Consider the following 13,467-nt stretch of genomic DNA (forward strand, 5'->3'; position numbering starts at 1 on the left):
GGCAACGTCCCGGACCCCGACCTGAGCGCCGCCATGGCAACGATGCGGTCCGGCGCCTGCGCGCGGCGCCCCGCAAGTGACGCCACAGGAAGGGGCGTTCAGGGCCGCGCCATGGCCCGAAAGGCGGCTGGGAGGCCGCCGGAGGAAACGCTGTCGCTCTGGAAACGGTAATGGGGCCAGAGGACGCGTAAGATCCGGGGACTGGAGCGACGAGGTTCCCCGCGGACCTCCGACCTCGTAATCCCCGGCTTGGGGCCGCGGGGGCCTGCGACCGTTTCCGGCGTGCGGGCGAAAGGGCGTTCGGGAGCTGTAGCTTCCGGCGACGCGTCTGGGTCCCAGGGAAGGGAGGGGGTGAGACCGGGAGGGTCCCCGGGTAGAGCCCCGAACCCCGGACCTGGACGCTCCGTGTGTGGCCGGCCGCAGCCGTACCGCGGGGTGGGGGGATCTGGGCTGGGCTGCCCGCTGGACCTGTTTCTGCCCTCAGGGAGCAAGCCCTGTTGAAGACACTTGTCGTGGACCGGGACACGGAGGCGTGGCAACGGGACCCCGCTTTTTCGGGTCTGCAGAGGGTCGGGGGCGTGGATGTGTCCTTTGTGAAGGGCGACAGTGTCAGCGCCTGCGCCTCCCTGGTGGTGCTCAGCTACCCTGAGCTCGAGGTAACCCCGGGGGGACGCTGGCTAGGGGCCGCTACGCTGGGCCCCGGGGTGCATTAGTGAGAGAGGTGGGGCTCTGGACAGGGAACAGTGTTAGGGTAGAACCCCGCTTCTCCTTTCGTGGGAGTTCATTAATGAATTGGGAAGCCTTTGAAAAGAAGAGGATAGGGGACAAAAACTGAAGTCATTCTGTGACTTACATCCAAATAAACTCATGATCTCCAAGTGTGGCCGTTATCTTGGGCTCCCCATGTCAGGGGCCCACAGCAACACACCCTCAAGTTGCCCAAGCTGGAAATCTCTGTCTTCTCAGACCCCTCACAGCAGGTCACACACGAACTCCATTTTTTCTCCCCCCTAAAATCACTGGAGTCTTATCTATCCACTTGTCTGCATCGCTGCTGTCCCTTCCCTGGCTGTGCCACCGTCACCTCTCCTGTAGGTGACAGGCAGAATCTTTCCTGGGTCCCTTCTCCATGCTGCCATCAGAGCAATTTTTCTAAAAACCAAATGTGAGCAGGTCACCACCTAGTCCACTTAAGACACTTATGTGCCTATCCTGTGATCTCATGGTAAATAAAAGTGACACTCACGGACAAGGCATAAAGGCCGTTCGTGATCTGACCCCTGCTTAACGTAACTCTCTGTAGGCTCACCTCTGGCTACCACCCGCTCCTCACCCACTCCCCACTCCAGAGGCCTTTGGCTTCCTCAAACACGCCTTGCTGTATCTGCCTGCCTGATCTTAGCAGTGAAGTTTCCTCTCCTGGAATGTTTTTCCTGGCTAACTGCTCCTCATCTCTTAGGTCCTCCAGTAAGCCCCCCTTCGTCCTGCAAGACCAGGAGTTGCTCTCAGCACCCTCTCATTCCTCTTTATCACACTGGGATGGAATTGGCCTGTGTGTCTCCCCTACCAGAATGTAAACTCCACAATGGTAGGAACCATGCTGTCTTGCCCACCGGTTGTAGCCTCTGCACCTAGTTCAATGCCTGACACATAGAAGACGATCGAATAGATACGTGAATGAATGAACAGCGTGCCCACGATTCCTTTGGAGTCAACAGCTCAGGAAGCCTTGGCTAAAGAAGAGCTTGACGAGGAAACCTCTGCTCTGCAGCTTCAGCATTTCCCCCTCCCTGCTCCTCTGCCTGATCCCAAAGCTACTACCTTCCTGCCTCAGCGTCTTTATGCTTTACTTGGAAGATCCTTTAGTCAAAATTCAGCAGAAATATATTGATACCTGACTCAGAGTTTGGTGAGGAATAATTGAGATCATGTATGGAAAGCAATTAGCATAATGGGCGTGTGGTAAGCCCTCAAAAATTAAATGCTAAGCCACTGTTAATTCTGAGGATGACTTCTCGCTTCTCAAGACCCAGTTCACTTGTTCCCATTGCTCTATACCTTTCCGTACCTGCAGAATTAACCACCCCCTTGTCTCTGTCCTAGGCCTGTTTCTTATGCATGTGCTATTACAGTGCTTCTCACACTGTATTAAAGTTATCAGTTTAGGAGGTACTCGCAGATCTTACAGCCTGTTAATGGAGCACTCTCCTTTTGCAGTAGTCTTCCTCCCCTCATTGCAATAATAGTTTTGAATAGTTCCCCTTACCTCAAAGAAAAGTTATTGGTATATTCTGGTTTTCCCACCATCTGTAGGTTCTGAAGGGCAGGGTTATACTGTATTTCTTTTGGAGCCCCAGCACTGAGCAGAGTGCTTGCTACTTGGATGTAGTCAGCACTTGTCATCCTGTGCTATAGAAGCTTAGACTAGGGAATGATCTTGGAATAGTCTGGTCCAATGACTCCCAAATGCCCAACCATGGATCTATGCAATGAGAGTCGCCTGGAAGTGCATTTAGAAATATGGATTCCATAGGCAAATTCATAGAGACACAAAGTAGATTTGTGGTTGCCAAGGGCTAGGGATTGGGATGGAGGGTGACTGCTAATGGGTATAAGAATTACCTGGGGGTGGTGAAAATGTTCTAAAATTGGATTATGATAATGGTTGCACAACTCTGTAAATACCAGAAAGCGTTGAATTATACTCTTCAGGTAATTTTATGGTAGTCAATTATATCTCAATAAAGTTGTTAAAAAAAAAAAAGATTCCAGGGCCCCACTCCCTTTACTGATATTTACCTTTTTAAACAATCCTTCCTGTGATTCCAAAGCAAAGCCAGGCTGTGAATCACTGGTCTCCTTTCGCACAGCCAGGAATCCTTTCCTCACCATCCCTGACAAATCGTGGCCTCACACCAGAGCCCGTTCCATAGTTGGAAGCCTGGTTCGTGTGTTCTTTTCCACATGGAGCTGAAATTTAGTTGTTTGTGACTTCTGCCTTAAGGTGCAGAGCACAGGACAAACCTTTCCTACCCTCCTATTTGAAGACAGTCCTGTGTTCTCCTGAGTTTCACTGAGGTGATTCCAGCTCCTTCACTTGCTGCTTGTCCTCCAGCCTGCCCTCAGTGAGTAGGGCCCATTTTTACACCCAGCACCCAGAACTGAATCGAGTACCTCAAGTGCAGTTCAGCCTTTTGGTTCAACCGTTTGGTGGGCCTAATGCACAACGCCAGCTTAGGTTGAAACTTGCATATCTTCACAGAGACTACTGACTAGATCATGCCCACACGCTAATTATACAACTGATTTTTCCTTCTCCCAGAATTTTTTTAACATATTTATTGGAGTATAAGTGCCTTATAATGTTGTGTTAGTTTCTGCTGTATAACAAAGTGAATCTGCTATATGTATGCACATATCCCCATATCCCCTCCCTCTTGCGTTTCCCTCCCTCCCACTCTCCCTATCCCACCGCTCTAGGTGGTCACAAAGCACCAAGCTGATCTCCCTGTACGATGCTGCTGCTTCCCACTAGCTATCTAGTTTACATTTGGTAATGTATATATGTCAGTGCTACTCTCTCATTTCATCCCTTCTCCCAGATTTTTAACTTGAAAATGTGTGCACATACTGAAAAGTTGAAAGAGGAATACATTGAACACCCGTATACCCTCTGCTTAAGATTCAGCTGATTTTGTAGTCTGTGTGTGTGCGCACTGAGATTCAAGAGTGCCTCCTAGAGGCTGTGACAGCTCAGCAAACCTGTCCTAGAATATTTTCCTACATCATGGCAGCGTCATTATCACACCTTAAAATATACATACATTATTCCATCACCACCTGAATCCCATTTCATAACACATTTCCCCAGTTGTCCCCACATGTCTCTTAAAGCTGGTTTTGTATTTTTCTCTGATCTGTAAAACTTTGACATGTGTTATGTTATAGTTGCTGTTGATAGTAGATTATTATTACTGTGGAGATTTTTTTTGAGGGGGGGGTCCAGTATATTGCTGTTTACTTTTTTTTCCACTAAGATACATTTTTTAAAATTTTATTTATTTATTTTTTATACAGCAGGTTCTTATTCGTTATCTATTTTGTACATATTAGTGTATATATGTCAATCCCAATCTCCCAATTCATCCCACCACCACCAGCAGCCCCGCCTCCCCTTAATTTCTTAATTTTCCTTTATTTCTCTTTCTGATCTTTTGTTGTTAGTGTATAGGAATGCAAGAGATTACTGTGCATTAATTTTGTATCTTGCAGCTTTACCAAGTTCATTGATTATCTCTACTAGTTTTCTGGTGGCATCTTTAGGATTCTCTATGTATAGTATCATGTCATCTATCTGCAAACAGTGACAGTTTTACTTCTTCTTTTCCTATTTGTATCCCTGTAATTTCTTTTTCTTCTCTGATTGCTGTGGCTAGACTTCCAAAACTATGTTGAATAATAGTGGTGAGAGTGGACATCCTTGTCTTGTTCCTGATCTTAGAGGAAATGCTTTGTTTTTCACCATTGGGAATGATGTTTGCTGTGGGTTTCTCGTATATGGCCTTTATTATGTTGAGGTACGTTTCCTCTATGCCCACCTTCTGGAGAGTTTTTATCATGAATGGCTGTTGAACTTTGTCAAAAGCTTTTTCTGCACCTATTGAGATGATCATATGGTGGTGGTGGTGGTGTTTTAATATTTATTTATTTATTTGGTTGCACTGGCTCATAGTTGTGGCAGGTGGGCTCCTTAGTTGCAGCATGCGGGCTCAGTAGTTGTGGCACATGGGCTTAGTTGCTCCGTGGCACGTGGCATCTTCCCGGACCAGGGATCGAACCTGTGTCCCCTGCATTGGCAGGCAGATTCTTTATCCACTGCGCCACCAGGGAAGTCCAATCATACGGTTTTTAATTCTTCAGTTTGTTAGTATGGTGTATCACATTGATTGATTTGCATATATTGAAGAATCCTTGCATCCCTGGGATAAATCCCACTTGATCATGGTGAACGATCCTTTTAATGTGTTTTTGGATTCTGTTTCCTAGTATTTTGTTGAGGATTTTTGCATCTATATTCATCAGTGATATTGGTCTGTAATTTTCTTTTTTTTGTAGTATCTTTGTCTGGTTTTGGTATCAGGGTGATGGTGGCCTCGTAGAATTAATTTGGGAGTGTTCCTTCCTCTGCAATATTTTGGAAGAGTTTGAGAAGAATGGGTGTTAGCTCTTCTCTAAATGTTTGGTAGAATTCACCTGTGAAGCCATCTGGTCCTGGACTTTTGTTTGTTGGGATATTTTTAATCACAGTTTCAATTTCATTACTTGTGATTGGTCTGTTTATATTTTCTATTTCTTCATGGTTCAGTCTTGGAAGGTACACCTTTCCAAGAATTTGTCCATTTCTTCCAGGTTGTCCATTTTATTGGCGTAGAGTTGTTTGTAGTAGTCTCTTATGATGCTTTGTATTTCTGTGGTGTCCATTGTAGCTTCTCCTTTTTCATTTCTAATTTTATTGATTTGAGTCCTTTCCCTCTTTTTCTTGATGAGTCTGGCTAAAGGTTTATCAATTTTGTTTATCTTCTCAAAAACCAGCTTTTAGTTTTATTGATCTTTGCTATTGTTTTCTTTCTATTTCATTTATTTCTGCTCTGATCTTTATGATTTCTTTCTTTCTGCTAACTTGGGGTTTTGTTTGTTCTTCTTTCTCTAGTTCCTTTAGGGGTAAGGTTAGATTGTTTATTGAGATTTTTCTTGTTTCTTGAAGTAGGATTGTATTGCTATAAACTTCCCTCTTAGAACTGCTTTTGCTGCATCCCATAGGTTTTGAATCGTGTTTTCATTGTCATTTGTCTCGAGGTATTTTTTTGATTTCCTCTTTGATTTCTTCAGTGATCTCTTGTTTATTTAGTAACATATTGTTTAGCCTCCATGTGTTTGTGGTTTTTACGTTTCTTTCCCTGTAATTGATTTCTAATCTCAAAGTGTTGTGGTTGGAAAAGATGCTTGATATGATTTCAGTTTTCTTAAATTTACTGAGGCTTGATTTGTGACCCAAGATATGATCTATCCTGGAGAATGTCCCATGTGTACTTGAGAAGAAAGTGTAATCTGCTGTTTTCAGATGGAATGTCCTATAAATATCAATTAAATCTATCTGGTCTGTTGTGTCATTTAAAGCTTGTGTTTCCTTTTTAATTTTCTGTCTGGATGATCAGTCCATTGATGTAAGTGAGGTGTTAAAGTCCCCCACTGTTATTGTGTTATTGTCGATTTCCTCTTTTATAGCTGTTAGCATTTGCCTTATGTATTGTGGTGCTCCTATGTTGGGTGCATACATATTTATAATTGTTATGTTTTCTTCTTGGATTGATCCCTTGATCATTATATAGTGTCCTTCCTTGTCTCTTGTAACATTCTTTATTTTAAAGTCTATTTTATCTGATATGAGTATTGCTACTCCAGCTTTCTTTTGGTTTCCATTTGCACGGAATATCTTTTTCCATCCCCTTACTTTCAGTCTGTATGTGTCTCTAGGTCTGAAGTGGGTCTCTTGTAGCCAGCATATATATGGGTCTTGTTTTGGTATCCATTCAGCGAGCCTGTGTCTTTTGGTTGGAGCATTTAATCCATTCACATTTAAGGTAATTATCAATAAGTATGTTCCTATTACCATTTTCTTAATTGTTACTGGTTTGTTTTTGTAGGTCCTTTTCTTCTCTTTTGTTTCCCACTTAGAGAAGTTCCTTTTAGCATTTGTTGTAGAGCTGGTTTGGTGGTGCTGAATTCTCTTAGCTTTTGCTTGTCTGTAAAGCTTTTGATTTCTCTGTCAAATCTGAATGAAATCCTTGCCAGGTAGAGTAATCTTAGTTGTAGCTTCTTCCTTTTCATCACTTTAAATATATCTTGCCACTCCCTTCTGGCTTGTAGAGTTTCTGCTGAGAAACCAGCTGTTAACCTTATGGGAGTTCCCTTGTATGTTATTTGTCATTTTTCCCTTGTTGCTTTCAGTAATTTTTCTTTGTCTTTAATTTTTGTCAGTTTGATGACTGTGTGTCTCAGTGTGTTTCTCTTTGGGTTTATCCTGCCTGGGACTCTGCATTTCCTGGACTTGGGTGGCTATTTCCTTTCCCAAGTTAGGGAAGTTTTCAACTATAATCTCTTCAAATATTTTCTCGGGTCCTTTCTCTCTTCTCCTTCTGGGACCCCTATAATGTGAATGTTGGTGTGTTTAATGTTTTCCCAGAGGTTTCTCAGGCTGTCTTCATTTCTTTGCATTCCTTTTTCTTTATTCTGTTCCATGGCAGTGAATTCCACCATTCTGTCTTCCAGGTCACTTATCCGTTCTTCTGCCTCAGTTATTCTACTATGAATTCCTTCTAGTGTATTTTTCATTTCAGTTATTGTATTGTTCATCTCTGTTTGTTCTTTAATTCTTCTAGGTCTTTGTTAAACATTCCTTGCATCTTCTCCATCTTTGCCTCCATTCTTTTTCCGAGGTCCTGGATCATCTTCACTATCATTATTATGAATTCTTTTTCTGGAAGATTGCCTATCTCTACTTCATTTAGTTGTTTTTCTGGGGTTTTATATTGTTCCTTCATCTGGTACATTGTCTTCTGCCTTTTCATTTTGTCTGTCTTTCTATGAATGCAGTTTTTCATTCCACAGGCTGGAGGATTGTAGTTCTTCTTGCTTCTGCTGTCTGCCTTCTGGTGGATCTTCACTAAGATACATCTTGAGTTGACTTCCATGTCAGTTTCCCCAAGTTCCCACTTGGGTCTTTCAATATGTGGGGTCAGATCTTCTTTTATTTTTGGAACGTTTCTTAGTTTGTGGTTTTAAGTATTAGTTATATTTATTATTTCAGCTCCATAGTTTTGTTTCTCTTTTTCAGTCATGCATATGCTGGGTTTTCTGTCTTGTCAGGTTTTTTTGTGTTTCTGTTTTTATTTCTGCCAGGCTGTGCTCTCTGTCTGGCGTTTAGTTAACTTACCTCTGCTGCACAACTGGTTGGGGGCAGCATTTCATCAACTCACAAGGTTTGATCATTGCCTTCTGAGTTCTCTGTTCACTCTAAGTTGTACTTAGGTACTTCCCTGGTGTTCCAGTGGCTAAGACTCTGCACTTCCACTGCAGGGAAGATCCTGCATGCCACACGGTGTGGCCTTAAAAAAAAAAAAAATGTATTTAAACAGGAAACTCAAGGGCCAGGGGTTTGGGTGCCTCAGTGGGTTTCTTAAATCATGAGGGACGGTGAAGTATCGTCGTGCCAATAAATGGCATCCTTTTCAGAAGCAAAGACGGCCAGTGTCTCTTCTGATTCTTTGATACTCTCGTTTCCAAAGGACCTTACACTTCTGGCCTCGCTCTCTTCTCCACAAGCCCCCAGGGCTCACCTGTGTCTCCCCAGAGCAGCATCTTCCTGATAAGGCTGGGGCTGCCCCCCAGGTCTCATTCCATCAGACTCCCTACCACTATGCCCCACCACACCCCCTGCCCTTGTCCCTTCCCCACCTGCCTTTCTGGCGAGGGGCCCAGAGCTGGCTCTGTGAGTCTGGGCTGTTTATTTCCGCCAGTAGATGCACACCGTTGCTTGTAATTGGCTTGTCTCCCAGTTATGCTGTGGGCATGGGGTAGAGGGGGTTCATCTCCTCTCCTGTGGATCTCTGGTTCCTGGAGCTTGTGCAGAGGGATTCAAACGTAAGCAGCCACCATCATCCTGTGGGAACTCAGGCCACACTTGAACTTCACGCATGTCCCCGTGAAGAGTCATCCTGTTGCATGGGGTTCAGCACTCCAGCCTGCCGGGTTCACTGTGAATCGAATTCTCTGGTCTGTCATCCGGTTGGACCCTGCCCACTCTAGGTCATTGGCAGTTTGATGAGTTTCCTGTGAGTCACTGATAAAAATGTTGGAAGGACGAGCCCCTTCCTCCATGCTATTAGAGTAATTCTTTCATTTAGGGACATGTCATTATGACCTGGCTTCAAGGGAGAGGTGGAAGTATGATTTTGAAAGCTATCACCAAGAGATTGGTGGGGGGGTGGGATGGTCAGTAACAATCCAGGACATCTGAAGGTTCTGGAGAATGTGTGCTTAGTGGGAAACTTTCTCACCTCCGGTGGTCTGGCTGTAATGAAAACTCAAGGTTTAAGGGGCTTAGGGCTGTCGTCCTGTGCTCTGAGCGGGTCGTTACATGCTAATCAAGTACCAACAGGGCCTCCTCTTCCATGCTGTGTTAGGACTTTTCAGTTTCAAGAAGAGTCTGCCAGAGCGTGTGAAAATTCTGGGTGGTCCCCAGCAGGTCTGCCTCAGACTCCTGGCCCCCACTCCTCCCAGCGTGAGCCAGGCCTTTTAGCACAACATCCCCAGGGGTATCCCCTCTTCTCTCTCTGGGGTTATTTGCAGCCTCAGAATTTTTCTTTTTGGACTCTCCCATCCCTTGGGACCCAGTTCTCTTCCAAACTGCCTCACACTGAGATCGTGCCTGTCCTTTTTCCGAAATATTTGTAATCTCTTTTCTTAAAGCCAGAGTTGCCCTTCTTGCTATTGTAGCCTCTGTGAAGACTTGGCCTTTTCTTCCCGGAGGCCCCTTCTAATATGGCACTATGGTGTCTATTCACAGGTGCTTCTTGTGCTTTGTCTTCTGTGAGCCTCCAAAAAGCCTGGCAGCAGGGTGGGGTGGGGAGGCAGCCTGAGGAGGGCCTGTTACAGACCAGGTGTGGCCAGTACCTTTGAAATGGCAGCATTTGACTCCCCACTGCCCATCTGCAGGGTGGATCACCTGTCTCCAGTTAGTGAGGCAGGGAAGGGGGCGACTTGGGGGTGGGCCTGGGAGACAGAGGGAGTGACAGGGATTGTCAGATAAGGGCCAAGGGCATGCGAGGGTGCGGGGGAGGTGGCCAGGGCCGCGCGTGCCTAGTGACCTGGGTGCCTGGTGGCAGGTGATGTATGAGGACTGTCGCATGGTGAGCCTGACAGCCCCCTACGTGTCAGGCTTCCTGGCCTTCCGAGAGGTGCCCTTCCTGGTGGACGCGGTGCAGCAGCTGCGGGAGAAGGAGCCCCGCCTCATGCCCCAGGCAGGTATCTCACTGGGTTAGAGGAAGGGCCCTCCACAGGCCCCGCCCCATTGCAGGGAGATATCCACGAGCTTCCTGGAGAAGTGCTTTTGCCTCAAGAGGGATCAGACCTAAAGAGCTGGGGCCCTCGTCTTGCTCTGGGATGCCCCAACCTGATGGGCGAGGGGCACTTCAGCTGACCGTGACTTTCCCCTGTGGCTCTTCCAGGTCCTTTTTGTGGATGGAAATGGGGTGCTCCACCACCGAGGTAATCTGCTCCCAAGACTCCCTGAGAGGGCTGTAAGAGAGGGACCAGGAGGGGTGCAGTCCACCTGCACCAGGCCCCAGGCCCTCTGCCACCAGCCTGGCCTTGCAGCTCCTTCTGGCCTTGCTTTCCTTGTCAAGGCCCCCTAGTAAGGAGCCCCTACTTCTCTTCACTCCTGCCCCTTTCCTGCCTGCCTCCACCGCCTCTGCTGGCTCAGCTCAGGTACCAACATCCAGTTTGGCCCTGACGCTTCCAGAAGTCTCAGGCCCTGAGCCCAGCTAGCCTGTCCCACTGGCGGCCTGCCCTGTGTCCTAAACAGACCCTTGCCTGAAACCGAACAGGAACAGACAGGTGTGCCTGTTCCCCACTGACACAGGGAAACCCACACCCACCTCGGTGCTGGAACCTTGTCCCGGGGAGAACCACCAAGGGGGAGGGGCGGTCTTACCCTCAGATACAAACCTGGGGGTTGGGCAGCAGAGGGAGTCAGGAAGGGGTGGCATTGTGATTTTAGCCCCTGCCCTGGGAGCCTGTGGGCCCAGAGCCACCCTGGACACTAGTGGAGGACCAGCAGGCCAGCCCTGGGCCTGGCCCCCAGTCACTGCAATCCTTGTGCCCTGGCAGGAGTCCCAAAGTTCTGGGCGAGTTAAGGGCAGAGTTGCAGAGGCCTGAAGGTGGCCACAAAGGGGAGGGGAGGATGAAAGAAGCAGGTGAAGCATGTGAGCACACTAATTATAATCAGGCTCCTAATCTTGTCAGAACAGGGTGGGGGGGAGGGGGAGTCGTCCTCCACCCAGCCTGCCAGCCCGGAAGTCAGGGTAGAGGGCCACGTCCGAGGTCAGGGTGGGGCTTAGAGCCCTGTCCCACAAGTCCTTGCCCACCGACAGGCCTCTGTTCACGTGGAAAAGTTCAGCGAGGCTCTGGTGTGGCCCCCATCCCCACACTGTCTCTAAACTGCTGGGCTCATGGCCTCACCTCCCCAGCCTCATCTTGCTCTGCCCCTACAGGCTTTGGGGTAGCCTGCCACCTTGGTGTCGTCACAGACCTGCCCTGCATCGGGGTGGCCAAGAAACTCCTGCAGGTGGATGGGCTGGAGAACAACGCTCTGCACAAGGAGAAGGTGAGGGGGCCAGAGTCCGCCCTGCTGCAGACGAGCTCCACCTGGGACGCTCTCCTCCCAGCCTGGATTGCTGACCTGGAGTGAGGAAGACCAGCTTTCTTTGCGCGCCTTGTGGGTGGTGGGTCATCTCGGGAGACTCGGAGCTCCTCTCCCAGCCTCTGGGTGCACACTTGCCTCCTCTCCACCCCTGCCTGCGTGCTGCTGTGGCACCCCACGTGGGGGCAGAGCCTCCAGGTATCGGGGACCGGGCATTCGGGGCCTGTACAACACTCTGTACTTTTCCACCTGCCGTGCCACCCCCATCTGCCTGGGGCATCTCCCTTCTCTGGGACCCCCTCTGGCGGGAGCTGGTGACACACGTGGCTCTTTAACCTGGACAGCCAACTCTGAGAACGGGTCAGTTGCATCTGTCTCATTCTTCCAGCTCCCCCATGCCTGTGTGGAGTGCCTGTTTGTTGAGTTGACAAGGGCCCCTGACCCACCCAATGGGCCAGTCCCCACCACCACCACTCCAAAAAGTTTGTCAGGTTGAATCAGAAGTGCTCAAATTTGTAGCAGGAGAGAAAGCAGCAGGAAGTAAGTGGCCTCGAGTGGGTTGTGGCCCTGTGTGTGCACCAGCCTGGTGCCTCCACCCTGCAGCACTGGGGCCTGGGTGGGCTGCTGCCTCTTCTCTGCTGCAGAATGGGGAGGAGAGTACCTCGTCAAGGTGAGATGGTGCTGCAGGCCGCGCTTGGACGCAGGGTCCACTCGCGATGGGCCCTTCCATCTCCTCGCCCAGCGGCTGCTCAGGTTTTAAAGGTGAGCAGGCTTGCCTTCAAGCCTTTCACCAAGAAAGGTGTTTTTCCAAGTCTTTTTTCTGTTTTCCAGATACGGCTCCTGAAGGCTGGAGGAGACTCATTTCCTCTGATGGGAGGCTCCGGGACCGTCCTGGGCATGGTGAGTGGCCAGGGGCCTGCGCCCCACCGAGGCAGACCCCTCAGCTGAGGGCCAGAGGGGGCCTGGGGTCAGTACCCATGTACGTGCGTGCCCCAGAACCCGTCCGCCTCTCCCTATCTTCCTGCCACTCTGGCTGCCCCTGCATCTTTATTTCTTCCCCTCCCCCACTGTGCTGAGGGGGCCTCTGGGCCCTCATTCACCCCACCCTGTCCCTAAGACAAACATCAGGAAGGTGCCCCAAGGGTGCTGCCAGTCTCCCAAGCTCCCGCCTACCGCCCAGGACATGTCAGTCCTCCAGCCCACAGAGCTTGCCCAGTGCCCTGACCTCACCCTCCCTGTCACAGGCCCTGAAGAGCCACGACCACAGCACCAAGCCCCTCTATGTCTCTGTGGGCCACAAGATGAGCCTGGAGGCAGCCGTGCGCCTGACCCATGGCTGCTGCAAGTTTCGGATCCCGGAGCCCGTGCGCCAGGTGAGTGGGCTGCCAGGTGGGTAGGCTAGCGCATGGCACCTGCTCTTCCTGTACTCCCGGGCTGAGGGTCCACAAGCACCTGTGGGAGAGTCAGTTTGGGCCACACTAGGCTCCGGAGGGGAGGAGAGGGGCCTGGAAGATGCAGAGGCCTGCCCTGCCTAGCCCGGGGGTCTGCTGTGCCCCTGCACTCAGCCTTTCAGCCTCTGGCACCCTGGGTCATCGGGAAAATCAGCTGACGTCAGCTCAAATAGCAGAGTGGCCTGCCAGCCCCTGAAGGCCCAAGCTGCCCCGCTGACCTGGGAGGGAGCGGCCGTCCTCGGCTGGGGGGGCCCCTGCAGGGCTGCTGGGCACTGCTGAGGAAGACTTGGGCCAGGGATAAAATCAGGAGACTCCAGGGTGTGGCCACGCCAGGCACCCAGCACCTAACTTGGGGCCCAGGGGGATCAGAACTCTGGTGAACGAGTTGGCTCAGCTAACCTCATGCAGGAAGCCCTTGGGCCGCCTTGGTGGTCTTGGCCATGACAAGGTGCAGAGCAGGTGCATGTCCCAGGGAAGCCCATGAGGCAAGGATCTGTGAGAAGCTGTCCTCAGGGAGAGGCCTGCTGGAAGAGGGGG

General features: G+C 49.5%; 1 protein-coding gene across 18 annotated transcripts in view; it reads left to right on the forward strand.

Annotated features, from left to right (window-relative positions):
* Window positions 1-13,467, forward strand: part of ENDOV (endonuclease V) — a 100,118-nt gene continuing 86,651 nt past the window's right edge. For 15 of the 18 annotated variants that reach the window (XR_007473273.1, XR_007473272.1, XR_007473275.1 and 12 more), the window contains exons 1-7: window positions 16-167; window positions 485-656; window positions 9,945-10,079; window positions 10,287-10,326; window positions 11,331-11,443; window positions 12,311-12,379; window positions 12,724-12,852. Coding sequence is in view for 13 of the 18 variants with exons in the window: in XM_049701481.1 (XP_049557438.1) it covers window positions 34-167; window positions 485-656; window positions 9,945-10,079; window positions 10,287-10,326; window positions 11,331-11,443; window positions 12,311-12,379; window positions 12,724-12,852 (792 nt within the window). In the remaining 5 variants the exon portion in view is untranslated. Of the gene's footprint in view, window positions 168-484; window positions 657-9,944; window positions 10,084-10,286; window positions 10,327-11,330; window positions 11,444-12,310; window positions 12,380-12,723; window positions 12,853-13,467 lie in introns of all 18 variants that reach the window. The other 3 variants (XM_033438688.2, XM_033438693.2, XM_049701482.1) reach the window with 3 other exon arrangements.

Source organism: Orcinus orca, chromosome 19, assembly GCF_937001465.1.
Source record: "Orcinus orca chromosome 19, mOrcOrc1.1, whole genome shotgun sequence".
NCBI lineage: Eukaryota > Metazoa > Chordata > Mammalia > Artiodactyla > Delphinidae > Orcinus > Orcinus orca.